The sequence below is a fragment of the Rhipicephalus sanguineus genome, chromosome 2 (assembly GCF_013339695.2).
Source record: "Rhipicephalus sanguineus isolate Rsan-2018 chromosome 2, BIME_Rsan_1.4, whole genome shotgun sequence".
In the NCBI taxonomy this organism is placed as follows: Eukaryota; Metazoa; Arthropoda; class Arachnida; order Ixodida; family Ixodidae; genus Rhipicephalus; species Rhipicephalus sanguineus.
The window spans coordinates 97,561,033-97,579,155 of NC_051177.1; the positions used below are offsets into that span (position 1 = coordinate 97,561,033).

The 18,123-nt window shown below is 45.8% G+C and overlaps 1 protein-coding gene across 1 annotated transcript in view; it reads left to right on the forward strand.

Moving 5' to 3' along the window:
* LOC119381771 (Down syndrome cell adhesion molecule homolog) overlaps window positions 1-18,123 on the forward strand; it is a 227,426-nt gene that overhangs the window by 185,218 nt on the left and 24,085 nt on the right. The window contains exons 8-15 of the mRNA XM_037649536.1: window positions 1,596-1,883; window positions 4,068-4,187; window positions 13,329-13,511; window positions 14,297-14,444; window positions 15,142-15,290; window positions 15,744-15,875; window positions 17,022-17,189; window positions 17,860-17,930. Coding sequence (XP_037505464.1) covers window positions 1,596-1,883; window positions 4,068-4,187; window positions 13,329-13,511; window positions 14,297-14,444; window positions 15,142-15,290; window positions 15,744-15,875; window positions 17,022-17,189; window positions 17,860-17,930 — 1,259 coding nt within the window. The remainder of the gene's footprint in view (window positions 1-1,595; window positions 1,884-4,067; window positions 4,188-13,328; window positions 13,512-14,296; window positions 14,445-15,141; window positions 15,291-15,743; window positions 15,876-17,021; window positions 17,190-17,859; window positions 17,931-18,123) is intronic.

Sequence of the window (18,123 nt, forward strand, 5' to 3'; positions counted from 1 at the left end):
TGTTGCTAAGCAGCCATTTAAAATGCGTATAAACCTATGCGCGCTAAAGTCTAGTAGCCCCCACCTGCTTGGCTAGAGTCCCTCGCGTTTTCATTTTTTTGTGACACTTCGAACACTACTTCATAAGCTGATTTCTTAAGGTGTGAAAACAGGCACGCAATACCACACGAGTTTAAAATATTTGTACTTAGTATACGTTTGAACCCTTCGTATGTGCTTCATGAAAACGTTCTAAGAGTGTGGTCGAGATCTTGCGCGCCAGCGCGGTGTTGACACTTTCAATTTATGTGCATTTTCTACACAAGCCCGCTTATCGTACGCTCGCCGAGTTACTGAACCTTGCAAAGCCGGTTTAATGTTGTCTCTTTCTACTGTGCGTCTTTAATGTCCTTGTCTGACGTTAAACCACGTTTTTGTAGTAGAACGCGTAATTAAGGCCCTGTTAACCACTGTCTGAGATAATTAAAAAATCTGTGATGAAGCTGTGGTGGTCCGGAAGAAAGGTCGGCACTTGCTGTGCCGCACAGTAACACCATAGTCACGGCGTAATAATTTAGAAGAGGCCTCGAAGGCAAGTTGAACACATCTTAACGAGTTACACCAGCGCGAGCTTCGCATTCCTTGGCGTAATTCCGCTAACCAAGTAAGCCTTCACAGCGATTGTTCTGCGGATCTTCTTAAGCCATCTCACGCAAGGCCCGTAGTGGCGAACTTTCAGGCCAAGAACCCGGGGTTCTTAGTTATCGTGAATTAGTGACGAGCCAGTCTTGGCTTTCAAGTCAATGTCACAAACCAACTTCCTACCTTGTTTGTGGGCAACGCGCACGCAACTAAACAGCTGGAATCCGGTGGTCTGTACGTATTCAAGCAGGACGTCGTGACATTTGTGGCCGTTGTTAGCCCTGTGTCTCACTGCCCCTGTGAGTAGACACATTGTGTGTGTGCGGTGTCACAGAATAAATACGAAACTTTGCATGGATACTATTCTGATGTTCTTGCGCTCGATAGACGAGGAAAATGTTAAATAATGATAAGGCTGGTATCCTTGTGATTTGAATTTCAAAACCGGATTTCTGTCCACCTAAAAAAAAATAAAACGTTTGGCAGCACAAGACCGAGTTTACTATTTTCGCTACATGTAGAAGAAAATATCTTCCTTTTAAAGAAATAAAACTTCTTGACCGTCATCTACTCCGAAACACACAAAAGTACGCCGACAGTGAAGTGTTGGTTTGTCAGTCGCTCATAAGGTCTAAAAGTACTCTTCTGCTGCGAACGCACTATTCAGTCCTAGATCATCGCTTTGGAACTCTCTCGTCAGCTGCCGTAGTTCTGCAGCTGACGAGAGAGTTTGAATACGTATAACGCATTGATCGCCAATTTGCTCGTCAGATGGATCAGTATGCAAGGCGTGCCGCTAGCGAAACGTCACCAGAATTTATTAAAGTGTGCCTCTTTTCTTGCTCTTTCATCTTTGAAAAGATGTATACAAAACGGGCATTCATTATTCCTCCGTGATTGAACAGCTAGCGTACAGCTCTTTTAGATCACACAGCAATAGGATGAGCATTTTCTTTCATATTGCTCTATCGCAGCAAGGCCCGTGATCAACCCATTCCTGTTCATGAAGAACCTCCAAGAAGGAATGCGGACCACCGTGGTATGCAGCGTCCTGTCCGGGGAGTCGCCCATGGACATCGACTGGCTCAAGGACGGTGCTCCACTGACCGACATTCACCCGGAAGCCAAGATCACACGGCTGGGTGACTTCGCCTCGTCTCTCACTATGGACAACGTGACGAGGAGGCACTCGGGAAATTACAGCTGCAAGGCCACGTCCGGTATAGCGACGGCCAACTACACGGCGAGGATGGACGTCAGTGGTAAGACACGAGATCTCGCGAGACCTGACGATAATTGGAAGAGAAACAGGTTTCTTTGCCGGCGCTACTCCAACGAGTCGATAAGTAAGAAGCCGGCAAAAACTGCGACCTGGGATAGTCGATACGTGATTCGAATGAATAAGGGAACAATGTTAAAAGAAGACAAGGGCCAAGTATTCAAAACCGAAATAAAAACGAGCATACGGGCAGTTGGTGGCCGCCATTTGCTGGGGTCGCTTGTACCTTAAATCCCACTCTTTGTATTTCGCTTCACCATTCGCTTATTGATTAGTAAAACAACTGGCTAGTATTGCTTGTTTTTGAAGGTACCGCTGTAAGTCAACACTACGCTAGTTTAGCCCTTGTGAAGTGCTTTTTCATTCCTTGGTTAGCATTATTCCTGCCCAAGGGCGTCCGCAGAACTTTTTGCAGGGGGGTGCATATGCAAGGGGGGGGGGGCATTCAGCACTGGCAGCCTTTATTTAACAGCCGTGACATGACAGGCAAGATTAGTCAGTAGGTAACGCGCGAAATTGAATGGCAAACCTGAAGGCCAGGACTTGAGTGTGCTAATCAAGCTGTGTAGCTTTCGCAACTGCATAGAAAAATATTATCCGAAATTCGAAAGGGGGCAGCTGCCCCCCCTTGCACCCCCCTTCGGACGCCCATGTAATCCTGCCTACCTCTAACTGCAACCCGTTTCGGGTTCACTGCTGCTTTGAATGTTTATAAGGTCCTGCGTTTGAACAAAAAAAAACAGCAGTCGACACGAGATATGAATACGTAAAGTTGTTTGAATCAAACACACAGAATCGGCTTACAATTTGCATGGCTTTATTATCGACGCTCGCCACGAAGCGCGAAGAAACATCCTGGCAGACATGAAGTGTTCTCATTCTTCCTCATCGTTATTTTGGCTATAACTGTAGTTAGGGACGAAGTTAACCGGTATACACCAACGATTCGTTAAGACTCGTTAGGACGTGCCAACACAAGCTGGCTCTGAAGACAAGTCTAATAGATCGCGGGGGAGGGGGGGGGGGGAGAAAATAAGCTCGCACCTGCATATATCACTGTGTAAATAGAGACTACGGGAAGAAACGGTAATAAGTGGCCCTTCCCAGTGGACCGACTCAGTCAGCAATCAGTCGTGTCGTCTGACGAGAGAACGAAAGACAAGGGTGGCGAGGAAACACTCACTCACCCAACGGGATTTACCGTCTGTAGTCTCGTATCAACGAGAGCCGTTAACGGGCTCTTCTCGATTTAGACGTCCGACCATCGCGTTTCTTTCTTCAATCCTGCAGCAACAGTCCTTCCCCGTCTACCTCGCGTCCCTTCGCTTTCAGCTTCCCACGTCTAGATCGGTCCTCGGGGCTCGCTTCTTTGTTGAAGGAGACCGTCTTCGATTCTCGTGCCATCTGTAAGGAAAGAGAGAACAGAGCCCGCGTCGACAGAGATTCCCGCCAGCACAATGGTCACTTTTTCTTCTCGGAGGCGAGAGAGGCCGCCCAAATCCATCCCTATTTTTGCTTTAGTTTCGTTTGGAAACCACCCCGTCGCATCTCGGCTGTGTGCTTGCAGCACCAGCAGTAGTAGAGGCCCGTTCTTCACTCCCTTAATGCCTGCCGCCATAATAACGTACGAGAGCTCGCTCATCTTCGCTGACCTTCGCCAACCCCTCCCAACCGGCCGGCCTGCTCTGAGATACGGTGACGGCGGCCGGCTCCTATCAGCCGCGTCACTATACGAACCATGATTCTCTTCATTCTTTACCACCAACCATTCTTTCCTCTTTGGTTCAGCGGCGTTATCTCGCGGCCTCCAAACTGGTAGCCGGCGGCTCAGGGCGTTTGCTCCGAATCGCCAACTATACGGCTTACGGACTCGCAGCTCGGGATCATTCCGCGTATTTTGCCCGCCTTTATCCAGTGACTTTTCTTTCCCTCTCGCTCATTTACCTTTGTTCTTGCAGGGAGACAGAAAAAAAGACCCGCTTTCTCCTGCACCTTCCACATCTCCATTACTCTATACTTATAACCTTTATCTCTAACACTGAGTGCCTCAATTCTTCCTTTCCTCTCGCGTTTCGTTCCTTGACCTGCGCGCTGTCCCTCTCTTCCTCACCCACTTTTTGCCACGCTGCCCTGCGACTTGCGGAAACGCTGCGAATGGTCCTGGCAGCGTCGCCGAGATGGATGAAGCAGCCCAGCGATCAATCCTCTACCAGAGGACAGCGCACGGTGTTCGATTGCGAGGCGGACGGGAACCCTCTGCCCGTGCACCGCTGGAAAGTGGCCTACGGTAAGCTGTTGCACTCCGCCCCTCTCACCTCCCCATCCTCTCGCTCACGCACCGATTTTCTTGCTCTGGCCTTTACCCTCCACTTCCACTCCCCATCCTCCACCAAACTAGTGAGGCTGCGGACAGCTTGGCACTGTTCCGTGACGTAACCTTCGCCGCCTTATTCTTGTCGTTGCCCGCTGAGTAATACGTCAAGCTCTGGGGCAATCCACCGTCGCACGAAGCTGGCTAGCGCGCAGTAAATCGTGCGGTGGCGTCGAGATGTGGCGGCGTTGCGTGGGATGCGAGATCATAGAGAGGATAACACGAACTGGGCGATTATGATCGAAGGGAGTTTATCGACATAAACGTATACAGTAGCAGGTAGAACGTCAGCTTTCTCGTTCGCGATGAGTGGCAAACGAAAGAGAGAGAGATAGAACGGCGACACAACGCTGTCCGACCACGCGGGATCTATATATATATATATATATATATATATATATATATATATATATATATATATATATATATATATATATATATATCCTAGTGCCCACCAGTGCAGTACTCTTATTTACGTAATTTCGCCATTTTCTATGTGTGTCGGTGTGTGTGTGTGTTAAGAACGAACACTCTTACTCTTCCATTTAACTTTCTTGGTTCCATTTCGCGTTTTAGGAACGTGTAGGTTGTAATGCACTTTATTTAACACAATATCTCTATGAAAAGTTATTGCCTAAATAAGCAATAATAATTCTTGGGCGTTCTTACAATGTGTTAAATATAATTCCCACTTTTAACCTATAGCAATAGTTTTTTTTTTCCTCAATATTGTAGGATTGAGTTTTGTAATGTTCGGGAGGAAATAAAAAGAAAACAAAGATACTCCTGGCTCTTCTTCGATGGTCTCTCCTATTTGAAAGTATTTATAGGTGAATATATTTTATTGTGAATGACAGTATTTAGAAAAATTTAGAAAGTCGTGCGCTTGTAAAGATACATTAAATAACGTCCTAGTGTTTACGAACTGAATAAAGCTCAACTACTAATTCGAGTCATAGGATCATTATCATAGAATGTGGCCCACCCTGACAATAATTTCATGGGAAGTATGTGAGAAAACCACTCGTAGTTGTTGTCAGAGTAACCGCATGGTCACTCAGCGTTGCGGCATTTCTGAGCTGCAGTTCATTAGCAAATTTCTCGGTTGGTTTCTCGGTATTAAAGTTATATCAATCAAAATTTAGAATTTGCAGTAAGTTGTAATACAGTAGCTTCTGAGGACACGCTTGAATAAGCTACCGAGAAGACGATTCCTTATTACTTTGCTACGATAAATCGAGGAAACAACAAGTAATGCAGGAATCAAGAAGGAAAATTGACGTAATCATGAAGGTTTTTCTTTTCTCAATGGTATCTCTAGAGCTGAAGCCTTTATGTTCTGTAAAGCCCGCAATTTCGTTTTCATACCTTGGTCTTAGAAAAGCAGACAAGGAACTTCGATCCCTGTAAAAAAAAAAAAACACGTCATCATTTACACAGCGCATTATGCGTTGATATGTGAGATTCTTACACCATAGCTTACACCACAGCAAGGGAAGAACAGCAGTAGGTACCAAGTGATTGTAAGGACTCGAAGTGATGAAGCTGCATATAGCTTAGTGATTGGGCCGCATAAAAAGAACTGAAGTTTGGCTCGTTCATATGTCCAAAACAAATGCGAGCAGCACTATTCGAAAAAAAAAAAGAAATTTTCTCCCGAATTTCGAAACATACATGGCTGGACAAAGCGACTCCGCTTGCAATATTATTCAGCATAGATCCTCTAATGAAGTTCTTAGAGCCGATCAAAGGCGACCGCACTATACAATCATTATTAAGCAAGCTAAGACTTAGTACTGATCGTACAGGGTGCTTCTTATTCGCTATAGCTAAAAAGAAAAAGCAAACAGCCCGATTTGTTTCCTGTGAAGAATGAGATGGAGATATTGAAGACCTTCTTGAAGACTGCAAGAAATCAAATACTTAGCTTCGCTGCAAAAACTTTAGCAGATAGCTGTTGGATAAACTTCCTTAGGTGCGTGGCCGATGGAAACAACACTTATATTAGAAGTACGTGAATTATTATAGTTTCTTACAGAAACTAATATCGCGGAAAGTTATTAGTCTCTCTCTAATAATTGTGAAAACGTTGGAATAAAATGCTGCTCGCTTACACATGCTCACGCATGAGCATCAAGGTAGATGTCATGTTTCTTCAAGTCTTGCGACTGGGATTCCAAAGATATTTAATATGTGTTCGCCTATGTTCAATGTGTATTACTGTATTATTATAGTCTTTTGCATATTGTGGTCACATTTCTTTACTTTTTGTGCATTTACTGTATTGCACTTGGGTATTCTGGTTTGAGAACTTGGATTGTGTGCTTGTAGCTTTGCCGCGATTCGTGAGAACACTGAGTTCTTTAGTATCTTTTTCTTCACAGAGTGTTCTACTTTTCTATTGCACGTAGGATCAAAGGAGCAGCTTCCGCATCTACATACATATCACTAAAAAAAAAGTAGCAGATTCTCACATAACATCAACGTAGCCAGCTTTCTGTCAATGGCATATACTTGCTCATGCATGAAAGACATAAAATATCCGGACCTCGAAGAAGACGGTAAAAGCACCGCATCTTAGTTATCTGCACATACCCGTTAAGATCGAGCGAACCTCGTGATAAAAGTGTGTTCTACGTACCTTTGAACGCTAACACGTCTGCTGACGAGAATTTCAGTGCAAACTCAATTTATAGTTTGTGATTTGTCTACAGAGCCTTAAACCTCGTGAGGTTATCGGAAGCCGAAAAAAAGAAAGTTCGAATATACACAAAAGCTTGCCGTTTCTCCCTAACCTATAGTAATATATTATCTAGAAGAACTTCACTAAGACAAGTACGTGGAATGAGCGTGAAAGCTTCGAGGCGAGAACTGCGCTAAATGGCCAACAAACCGTGCAAAATAATGTAATAGCGACTCAGGACTTCAAGCTTGACTTTTTGTTGTGTAGCTTTGTGTTTAATCTTTTTACCATGTGGGCGGCCTTTTCTTCTCGACAGCCTAGCAGCGGAGAGAGGCTACAAGAGAAGTAGAGAGCACAGCTAAGCACTTAGCGATCTTCGGGTGATGTGCCTGAAGGAAAAAAATATCATTTCATCCTAACGCATGTTGAGCCGATATTGGCTCTGTCTTGTTTCTATACCGACATTTTCCTGCCACACTAGCTCTTATTGGCTGTTACTGCTGCTCCTAACAAAGTAATTAGGCCACGTCACATGCCATAGACGCATGGGCTGTGAGCGCTTGTACAAGTCAGGTATCGGAGCAAGTGAAAGTGACGGGACGGGCAAGAAGGCGTTCTAGTTTTCTTTTTCTTTGGTCGTTTTCGCGCGTGCGTGTGCACCGAATTACTCGTTTTAGCCCCTTGCGCTTGCTTTGCCGTAAACTGGAGCGAAATGACATCAAGGCTAATAAAAGCTCCCGTTGTCTTCTCGGCGTCAGTATAAGATAATCAAGTTGAATATATATCCAAGGAGAACGTGTGAATGCAGAAAAAAGAACCACTTTCTCCTCCGTAACTTAATTTTTGGCAACTTCGAACACTTTCCACTGAAAGGCCGACAAAGCATGCATTGAAATGCTTTTAGAGAAAACCGTGAAAGCAAGTGTGTTACCTACGATGGTCTGAGCGGTGTTACTCAATTATGAAGGGCGTTGTACCTTCTAAAAGGACATTATGTATTAGCTTATTTAATTCAGCCTTTATCAGCTTTAAGATCCGCTTTGATATCAGCTTATTTAAATTATAAACAAAAAACATGCGGAACCTTTAGTATCACGCTTGGTGTACGAACTATGGAGTATAAGGCGAAAAATAAATACACGTTTCTGCGGTATGTATCCTGCAATCTCGCTATATAGGAGCATAATGAGGAACAGACCCTTTTATAAATTTTATAATGTAATAATATCAGGTAATTCTATAATATATGACGAAAAATACATTTGTGCGACCAAGAAGCTTTGCGAGAATTTTCTCGAATGCGAGTTCATCCTCTCAAATACTGCGTTGTTAGCTGGTGGTTCCGTAACAAAACTGTCGCCTCGGAGTTTTGTGTGCTCGCGAATAAGCACCACCCAAACTTAGAGGAGGAGAAGGAGGAGGAGGAGGAGAAGAAGAAAAACGGAAAGACAGGGAGGTTAGCCAGTCCTCAGACCGGCTGGCTACCCTGTGCTGGGGAAAGGGGAAGGGGGAGTGAAAGGTAATCGAAAAGAGATGTTACAAACTTAGAAGTTACCATATGTGCTAAGCGGAGCCTTTACTGTAATTCTCCCGAAACTGTGGCGCTCGAAGAATGCAGCGACGCTCGACGTGCTTACTGATGTTACATTCCAACCCCCTCTCCCCCTCCCTCCTTTCGTTCTTTTCAAGAACTGTTTACTGTCCTTGGAAAGTCGGGGACAACTGGCAGGCCATTGTAAGAAACACGTCATCGCTTCATTTTCATTTTTGCATTCATCGCGAAATTGTTTACTTTCGTACTCGACCAAGCAGGTTTGGAATGCGAGAGGGGAGGCGGGGAGGGAGGGTATGCGTTGCAGTGAAACATGACAACACTGCGCACGCCCACGGTTGTCTGCATTGTTCGTTCGACAACATTCGTGCCACATTTGCGCAGTGCTGGTTCATCCGGATTTCGGAGGCATGTTTTTTTTTTTTGTACCTGTAAGTCTTACGTGGCTACTGCGCTGGACGGGGCGCTCATCCTGTCTAGCTTCCTTGTGTCTGTGTTAACTTGCGCCCCTCTTCCAATACCAAATAGCTTTCTAAATGCTTTCCGCTATTCGCTTACGTAGACTGATATCATGAATGGCTTCTGAACACTTTTCTTCTTGCAATTTTTTTGTGATGCCAACGCGATCGCCGTACAGACTCCGACTATGGGACCTCCTCGTATACACATAACACCTATCGAAACGTGAATCTCTATTGTACCAATAAGAGCTGAATGTGAATAATTATTAAATAGATTTCGAAATGTAACGTCGGTGCTTGTCGCGGGTCATGATGTGATACATAATTCCGCTACTATTTGAGTTAACATCAGCAAAATTTATTTTACCAATCGAGTTACGTTCAAGTCAACTTACCACAAGGTAATAATAATAATATCTGGGGTTTAACGTCCCAAAACCACGATATGATTATGAGAGACGCCGTAGTGGAGGGCCCCGGAAATTTCGACTACCTGGGGTTCTTTAACCGTGCACCTAAATCTAAGTACACGGGCCTCAAACATTTTCGCCTCCGTCGAAAATGCAGCCGCCGCGGCCGGGATTCGATCCCGTGACCTTCGGGTCAGCAATCGAGCGCCATAACCACTAGACCACCGTGGCGGGGCTCACCACAATGTAGTTTTGATAGGATGGCGGCTTGCTTGTTTCCCATCGGCAAACGTGAGCCCGTAGTTTTGTATATTTGAAGCACAGTGAGATACACGCGTTATGAACTAGTTACCCGTCACGTCGCGAAAACTTTACCGGCGCTTATGGCTGAATACAGCCTGCCGCATCGTGCTTCGCTTCTTCATATTAATCACTTCTTTACAAAAGAGAAGCACCCTGCAACGCAAACGGTGACCGTTACGTTAATGAGTTTGACAACACGTGCACCGCTCTTGAGTTCGCCTAGTACATGTCCAGCTTTATACATCCCATTTTATTTTTCTTAGTCATAACTTCAAGCAGGGTTTTCAAATGCCGTTAGCTTTACCTTCGCTCTATGCCCCTCTCAGTTCAAATAAAATGCGTGTTCATGAAAAGATCTGCTATAATGTTCATGTTAAAGCGCAGTTCGCAGTCTGTTGACGTCAATCTCGGAGAAGGAACCTACCTTGAAACTATGTTAGTCATTTATGCAGACGAGGCTTGTACCTTGTAAGTACGCGTATGGGCTATAATGCAAGCGCGCATGTTGACTAAGCGGTCCAAAGTAATGAGCCATTCATTTTCGTAATTGCGGACCGTCGCATGGCTCATGGCGACTAGCTTGCGTAGAAGATTCGGAGTGGGCTAGTTGGGGAGGCAAGCGAGACCAGTTTTTAATTAAAAACACCCTGCCCGGCGCATCCATGACTAGCAGGCCATGGATATACACCATTACCTAATGACTTTTTGTTTCCTTTTCAAGCGCCGTAACGAAAATGCACTTTACTACAAATGTCAGTTATTGAAGCAACGGAACAGTCTGCGACTGCGTAGAACATTTATGCATGCCCTAAGCAAAGTACGTCAGAAATTCTTTTAGTACTAAAAGAATTTCTGACAGCCATGGTTTACTCTCGCATGCGTTTTCTACGAATGCATTTGTGGCAAACTTCCTCTGCTGTACTGCACCAGGTAGCGCATCTCGTCTATTTTTCGAAGCGCAGCTCGAACAAGCAAGCGCTTTTGCAACAGATGTTGGAAATGCGGAGTTGTGAGTGAGAGTGAGTGAGTGAGTGAGTGAGTGAGTGAGAGTGAGTGAGAGTGAGTGAGAGTGAGTGAGTGAGTGAGTGAGTGAGTGAGTGAGTGAGTGAGTGAGTGAGTGAGTCAGTCAGTCAGTCAGTCAGTCAGTCAGTCAGTCAGTGAGTCAGTGAGTCAGTCAGTCAGTCAGTCAGTCAGTCAGTCAGTCAGCGAGTCAGCCAGTCAGCCAGCCAGCCAGCCAGCCAGCCAGCCAGCCAGCCAGCCAGCCAGCCAGCCAGCCAGTCAGTCAGTCAGTCAGTCAGTCAGTCAGTCAGTCAGTCAGTCAGTCAGTCAGTCAGTCAGTCAGTCAGTCAGTCAGTCAGTCAGTCAGTCAGTCAGTCAGTCAGTCAGTCAGTCAGTCAGTCAGTCAGTCAGTCAGTCAGTCAGTCAGTCAGTCAGTCAGTCAGTCAGTCAGTCAGTCAGTCAGTCAGTCAGTCAGTCAGTCAGTCAGTCAGTCAGTGAGTCAGTGAGTCAGTCAGTCAGTCAGTCAGTCAGTCAGTCAGTCAGCGAGTCAGCCAGTCAGCCAGCCAGCCAGCCAGCCAGCCGCCAGCCAGCAGCCAGCCAGCCAGCCAGCCAGTCAGTCAGTCAGTCAGTCAGTCAGTCAGTCAGTCAGTCAGTCAGTCAGTCAGTCAGTCAGTCAGTCAGTCAGTCAGTCAGTCATCAGTCAGTCAGTCAGTCAGTCAGTCAGTCAGTCAGTCAGTCAGTCAGTCAGTCAGTCAGTCAGTCAGTCAGTCAGTCAGTCAGTCAGTCAGTCAGTCAGTCAGTCAGTCAGTCAGTCAGTCAGTCAGTCAGTCAGTCAGTCAGTCAGTCAGTCAGTCAGTCAGTCAGTCAGTCAGTCAGTCAGTCAGTCAGTCAGTCAGTCAGTCAGTCAGTCAGCAGTCAGTCAGTCAGTCAGTCAGTCAGTCAGTCAGTCCGTCAGTCGTCAGTCAGTCAGTCAGTCAGTCAGTCAGTCAGTCAGTCAGTCAGTCAGTCAGTCAGTCAGTCAGTCAGTCAGTCAGTCAGTCAGTCAGTCAGTCAGTCAGTCAGTCAGTCAGTCAGTCAGTCAGTCAGTCAGTCAGTCAGTCAGTCAGTCAGTCAGTCAGTCAGTCAGTCAGTCAGTCAGTCAGTCAGTCAGTCAGTCGTCAGTCAGTCAGTCAGTCAGTCAGTCAGTCAGTCAGTCAGTCAGTCAGTCAGTCAGTCAGTCAGTCAGTCAGTCAGTCAGTCAGTCAGTCAGTCAGTCAGTCAGTCAGTCAGTCAGTCAGTCAGTCAGTCAGTCAGTCAGTCAGTCAGTCAGTCAGTCAGTCAGTCAGTCAGTCAGTCAGTCAGTCAGTCAGTCAGTCAGTCAGTCAGTCAGTCAGTCAGTCAGTCAGTCAGTCAGTCAGTCAGTCAGTCAGTCAGTCAGTCAGTCAGTCAGTCAGTCAGTCAGTCAGTCAGTCAGTCAGTCAGTCAGTCAGTCAGTCAGTCAGTCAGTCAGTCAGTCAGTCAGTCGTCAGTCAGTCAGTCAGTCAGTCAGTCAGTCAGTCAGTCAGTCAGTCAGTCAGTCAGTCAGTCAGTCAGTCAGTCAGTCAGTCAGTCAGTCAGTCAGTCAGTCAGTCAGTCAGTCAGTCAGTCAGTCAGTCAGTCAGTCAGCAGTCAGTCAGTCAGTCAGTCAGTCAGTCAGTCAGTCAGTCAGTCAGTCAGTCAGTCAGTCAGTCAGTCAGTCAGTCAGTCAGTCAGTCAGTCAGTCAGTCAGTCAGTCAGTCAGTCAGTCAGTCAGTCAGTCAGTCAGTCAGTCAGTCAGTCAGTCAGTCAGTCAGTCAGTCAGTCAGTCAGTCAGTCAGTCAGTCAGTCAGTCAGTCAGTCAGTCCCGTTTGGTGTGTGTGTGTGTGCTGGTGTGTGGTGTGTGTGGTGTGATGTGTGTGGTGTGGTGTGTGTGTGTGTGTGTCGGTGTGTGTGTTGTGTGTGTTGTGTGTGTGTGTGTGTGTGTGTGTGTGTGTGCGGGCGCGCGCGCGCGCGCGTGCGTTCATGTGTCACCTTCTCACTTTTGGGTCATAGTAACTATAATACGCTAAATCATTTAAAACATAAAGCCTCGGTCACTCACGCTCAATAAACACCGGTGGTGCGCTCCACAGTGCATGGTCGTACGTGTCGAACCCTCTAATTTATAAAAATCGCAGGTCACGTGTGAGCACGTTAACTTTCATCGCAAAAGGAGTTATTGCTTTCATCACTTTCAGTCACCCTTGCAAAATTCAGAGGTCCCGCTTCTTTCGGCCGCGTTCCGTTAGGCTTCGTTAAGTTCGTTCAATTCTTATACAGCGAATGGCTGTCTGAACGAGTCAATATCTCAAAGCAAAAAGTCGAAGCAAAATCTCAGAGCGAAAAAACTAGAAAAACGCGAACTGGAAACAGAACTAGAAAAACCCGATAACTGGAGGTCAGTTAGGAGATACAGTGAGACAGATATTGTCCGTGATAGAGAAATACAGGCGACAGAGTAGATATCTTCGAATCATCCGTATAAAGACAAATGGAATGGTACACGGAATTGCTCGACCTTTCTGCTGGCTTCCGTAAAGCGGCTTCTAGAGTTTCATTTGCGAGACGCCTCCATCCTGCCTTCTCTCATCTTTCTCGATTACGGCTGCGCAGGCAAAAGAAGCGAGAAGGTCTCCGAGTTCCGGAGCGTCGTGAGCAGCCCGCACATGCACGTGTTGGAGAATGGATCGCTGGTCATATCCGAGGTGACCATCGAGGACCAGGGCCATTACCTGTGCGAGGCCAGCAACGGGGTCGGGCCGGCACTGTCGGTCGTTGCTTACCTCGACGTCAACGGTGAGACTGATTGATCGATGGCCGTCCGTTGGACGACGAAACCACTTCCGCGGCACTCTATTGGCTTTTGGCTTATCCCAGTGGGAGAAGTGTATAAAAGCTTGGGCGATTGTGGCAGGTCGTATGTGTATATAGTATGGCTGACGTACACGTCTCTGTATATAATGGGTTATCGGAATACATCTGTATTTGTGTTGCCTTGATGTTATGACGTATCTGGGAAGAGCAGAAAAACGTTTAGAGGCACTTAGATTAGGGAAGAAGAAAGCTAAGATATAAAAGCTGCAGAGTGTTATTGGACGTTTCGACGAAAATTGGGACAAACATAAAACTGTGAGATTTAGGTGCATGCTTTTTTTCTGTGCCTTCCTTCCGTTCTTAGCGCTAAAACAGCGTGGTCGCCGTCAAAATGTTTTCGCCAGAAAATATGCGGTACACAGCCGCACATTCCAACAAGTGATTTTTTTTTTGTTTTAGTGTCGAAACGAAAGGCATCACTAGATCAATGTCTTTTCGTTTCGTTCGTTCGTTCGTTCGTTCGTTCGTTTGTTTGTTTGTTTGTTTGTTTGTTTGTTTTTTTGTTTGCTTGCTTGCTTGCTTGCTTGTTTGTTTGTTTGTTTGTTTGTTTGTTTGTTTGTTTGTTTGTGTGTTTGTTTGTTTGTTTGTTTGTTTGTGGCGACATCTGGCATCGCATTATGCACTTGCCCCCAGTATTTTTATGCCCTGCTGCAACCGTTGACTCAAGGACGCGTGACAGCTCAATGCTTGACTCTTTCAAAGCGCAGTTCCACCGTATTTCACCGAGGAGTTCGAGACAAAGACAGTTCGATCCAAGGATGACGTCACCATCTCCTGCGAGGTGTTTGGGGAAACTCCGCTCACGGTCACGTGGTCCAAGGATAGGAAACCTTTCGGAGATCTCGCTTTGCCACGGTGCGTGTAACGCCCCTAAATCCGTGCATCGTCACTTTGTTTTGCTCCGAGTTCTGGCTTAGTGCATTAGTATCTGCGCCACATCTCGCATTCACGTTTCCGCTATTTGCCTTGGAAGACTCAAATTTGACCTTGATGATCCAAAAACAATGCAAGAGACGGCGCAGATATATACCCACATATGTGCAGCCGAATCCTCCCACATTATGCGGTTTAAACAGATGTTTAGCGGAAAGCGAATCATTCTATCACAGAAGGTGCTTTGCCAAGCCAAACTCCTATATGTAGTTGTGTCTGGCGTCAGTAAGTCAGCTAAACTGACGGCTGAAACGCACGTTGTTGGAGAGTCGATGAGCTGAACATATGAAGAGCACCTTCAGACATAGTTACATAGCAACTAGATAAATGTAAGCTAGCAATAGAACAGAGCAGAGTTACATACAGATTCAGAACTGTGAACTAGAGTACAAAATGATAGTGCATTACCTTTAATGAAGAAGGATGCATTGTGACTTATATTTTAGCCAGAAAATGAATTACAACGTTCCGATACGTAACGTATCAAGTACCTGATGTAACCGGAAGCGGTGTCATAATTATAAGCGTACCGTGTTTCCTTGTGTATGCGTGAGCGTGCAGATTATGCGCTAACTTTCTGGCGCAGATCACTAAGCATGCCACGCTCCATTGATTTCAGGTTCGTTCTTCAAGAGGACACCACGGCTGAAGGAATAGTGTCCAAAGTTTTCATTCCGTCCGTGAGTCGAGAAGACTCTGGGGTGTTTGCCTGCGAAGCCACCAACTCTTACGGAAAGAAGGATCGCACGATTCAGCTCATTGTTCAAGGTGAAGTATCCGCACGCACTAGCCACCATAGTTTCAAGCATGTCTCCTCGCAATTCTCTTTCTAGAATCTGCTGAGACGCGACCGCGTTCAAGCGCGTTCAGTTGCGTACGACCATCGGTCGGTTGCACTGACTCTTCGTTCGAGCGCTGCCGTCACTGAGAGTATATATAAGCACCGCACTCTAAAACTTTCTATATCGACAGCAGCGTCAGATAACATAACTAATACAGCCTAGCTAGAAAATGAGTCATGTGTTTTAAAAGAAAGCTACTCTATTGCATTTCTCTATATACTCCTATATTTCTCCTTTGTATACTCATCGGTTGACGAAGCTTTCTGTGGCCATTTTATTCAGTTAACAAAAGCAAATAAGAAACTACGTAAAAATATTACTTGCCGCTGTCCATGACTTCTCAGATTAAAAACTGCAACTCCTTCTTTTTAACCAACAGGTGCGCCAGAGACGCCGAGAGACGTTCACATTGACCAAGTAACGAGCCGATCGGTAACTCTCTACTGGACGCAGCCACACACGGGCAACAGCCCCATCTTGGGATACACAATCCTCTACGTGCCTGAAGCCGGTACGTACATGGCCCATTACAGCCATTCAAAGTTTGTTACCGACCGCCTTCAGTTGCTTCTTGTGTACAGTTTTAACTCACAATGTTGTACATTTTCATACGCGTTCCTTAGATTCTCAAAATGGCATCCCTTACTTGCGCTATGGAAGCATTGCACTAGGTTTAACATGTATTTTAGAATGGGTGCGCACTTTCTAATGGATTGACGTTGCCAGCCTGAGAACTACTGCTTAGTTGTTAAGCTTCGATTAGCTTGTTGCATATATCTTACAAGGGCTTCAGTTAAACAAATGTTTAAAATATTTCAGTTCCTACGGCGAACATACGTACTGACGCTGTTGCCTCTATTTATTTGGTTTTATTGCGAATACCACCATCAGCTAATGAAATACGAAAATAGGAGCGTGCATTTTCTCCGCGCATCCCGCCCACGAGGAAATGCCGACGCTTTGAGAAATATTCAAACGTGCCAATTGCCCTTTAGTGCACGACACACCAGTCACGCTAACAATCGTCGAATGAATAATTTACAGCACGTCAAACAAATCTCTTGAGGCGGTGCGACTTGGACGTTGCTCCTGATTCGTTGACCACTGGTAACAGCCAGACACAAGAAGAAGGAATATCAGACAAAAGTATTTACACGAAAACATCAAATGTGGAAGTTCTCATACACATTAGTGGGCCAATTTAAACATAAATGCGAACAATATGTACAACTTCCCTTTGCAAGTAAAATTGCGCATGTTTAAGCGTCCGGGAGGCTCATTTTACTGGCAAGAGGCTTTAGAAAAGGCTTCTCGAATGAGTACAAACACCAATGGCAAATTAGACTTGTCAATCCAGAGCACCCTGAAAGAGCTAAGAAGACCACATAAAAAACACCGTATAACAAAATAAAGCGGGCCTAGAATGTGATAATAGTAGAAGATTCATCAAAATCATTGCAGTATTTTTACGCACGTAGCAAGGTTTGGTATCTTACAAAACTTTAGTAGGTGTATGGGAGTGCCCAGAAACGAACAGTCTCTAGCTTACATTAATAAACACTGGAATGACCAAGTAGAAACGAAGCCTCGATTTAGAGTTAAGAGCTTCCCTTTGCTCGTGGTGCACAAGCGAATTGTTTTCCTCTGTTCCTTGTAGATAAGGTGACATCGGCGCCCCTGAGCATGCGCACTGGGACACCTAGCAACCGCGCTACGCTAACAGGTCTCATTCCCGGGACGTCCTACATTCTTCGAATCGTGGCTGAGAACGCCGTCGGCAAATCCGGTCCCAGCGAGGAAGTGCGGGTGTCCACCGACGAAGAAGGTACTCAACTTGGCACCTTTTACGGAACATACGGTGCTGTATCATATTCAGCTGCGATACATCATTACGCACTTGCTAATTTGCCGGCACCGATGCATGTACTGATGCGACGCAGATGTTCAAGTGCCTTTAAAATACAGTGTCAGACCCGTAGACAGGAATTTTTTTCGGAGGAATGGGGGGTGCGGGAGGGGGGGGGGGTACTTGCTGAAGGCCTTCACGATTCGAGAAAAGCCAGGGGGAGGGGGGCTATACCCCCTCCCCCAGTCTAGGGGCCTGTACAGTGTGCTTACGAACCATACTGAAACGTTCCGTACGACACAACAATAATTCCACGTGTTTCCTTACGGAATCCTATATTTTCCATAAGCTTGCTATATATTTCCGTAAAAATCTTACGGAAACATGGTTAACTATTGGAACGGCATACGGAACGCCTCAGAAAGGAGGTCGAGGATATGATGAAAGAACGCACGGTTGAAGATGATTACTTGAAGGGTTGAATTAAATCGTGCATACCAATTGTAAAACAGTACCATCGACCCAAATATTTAAACTGTTCATATGCATACTGTCTGTGTGCGTTCATTTGCTTAAGCTGCCATGGCTTCTTTTTTTTTCTCACAACAGATTTAGGGATGAGAAAATCACTGCGTCTATTTGCTTTCAGCCCCTTCGGGATCGCCATACGAAGTCAGGGTCACAGCAACAAGCTCAAAAACTATCCACGTGCGGTGGAAGGTGAGCCGCAAAAATATATATATATTATTACTGTTTGCACTTTCATTGCTCCCCGTCCGATCATTGCATCTTGCTTAAGTTCCCACTACGCACGAGTGATGACGAAGAGTCGCCAAACAAGGAATTTCGCGCGAGTCAACGTTTCAAGAGCACTCGTGTTCACCCTTCGCGAAAGACGAGCCTCGTTGTAGAA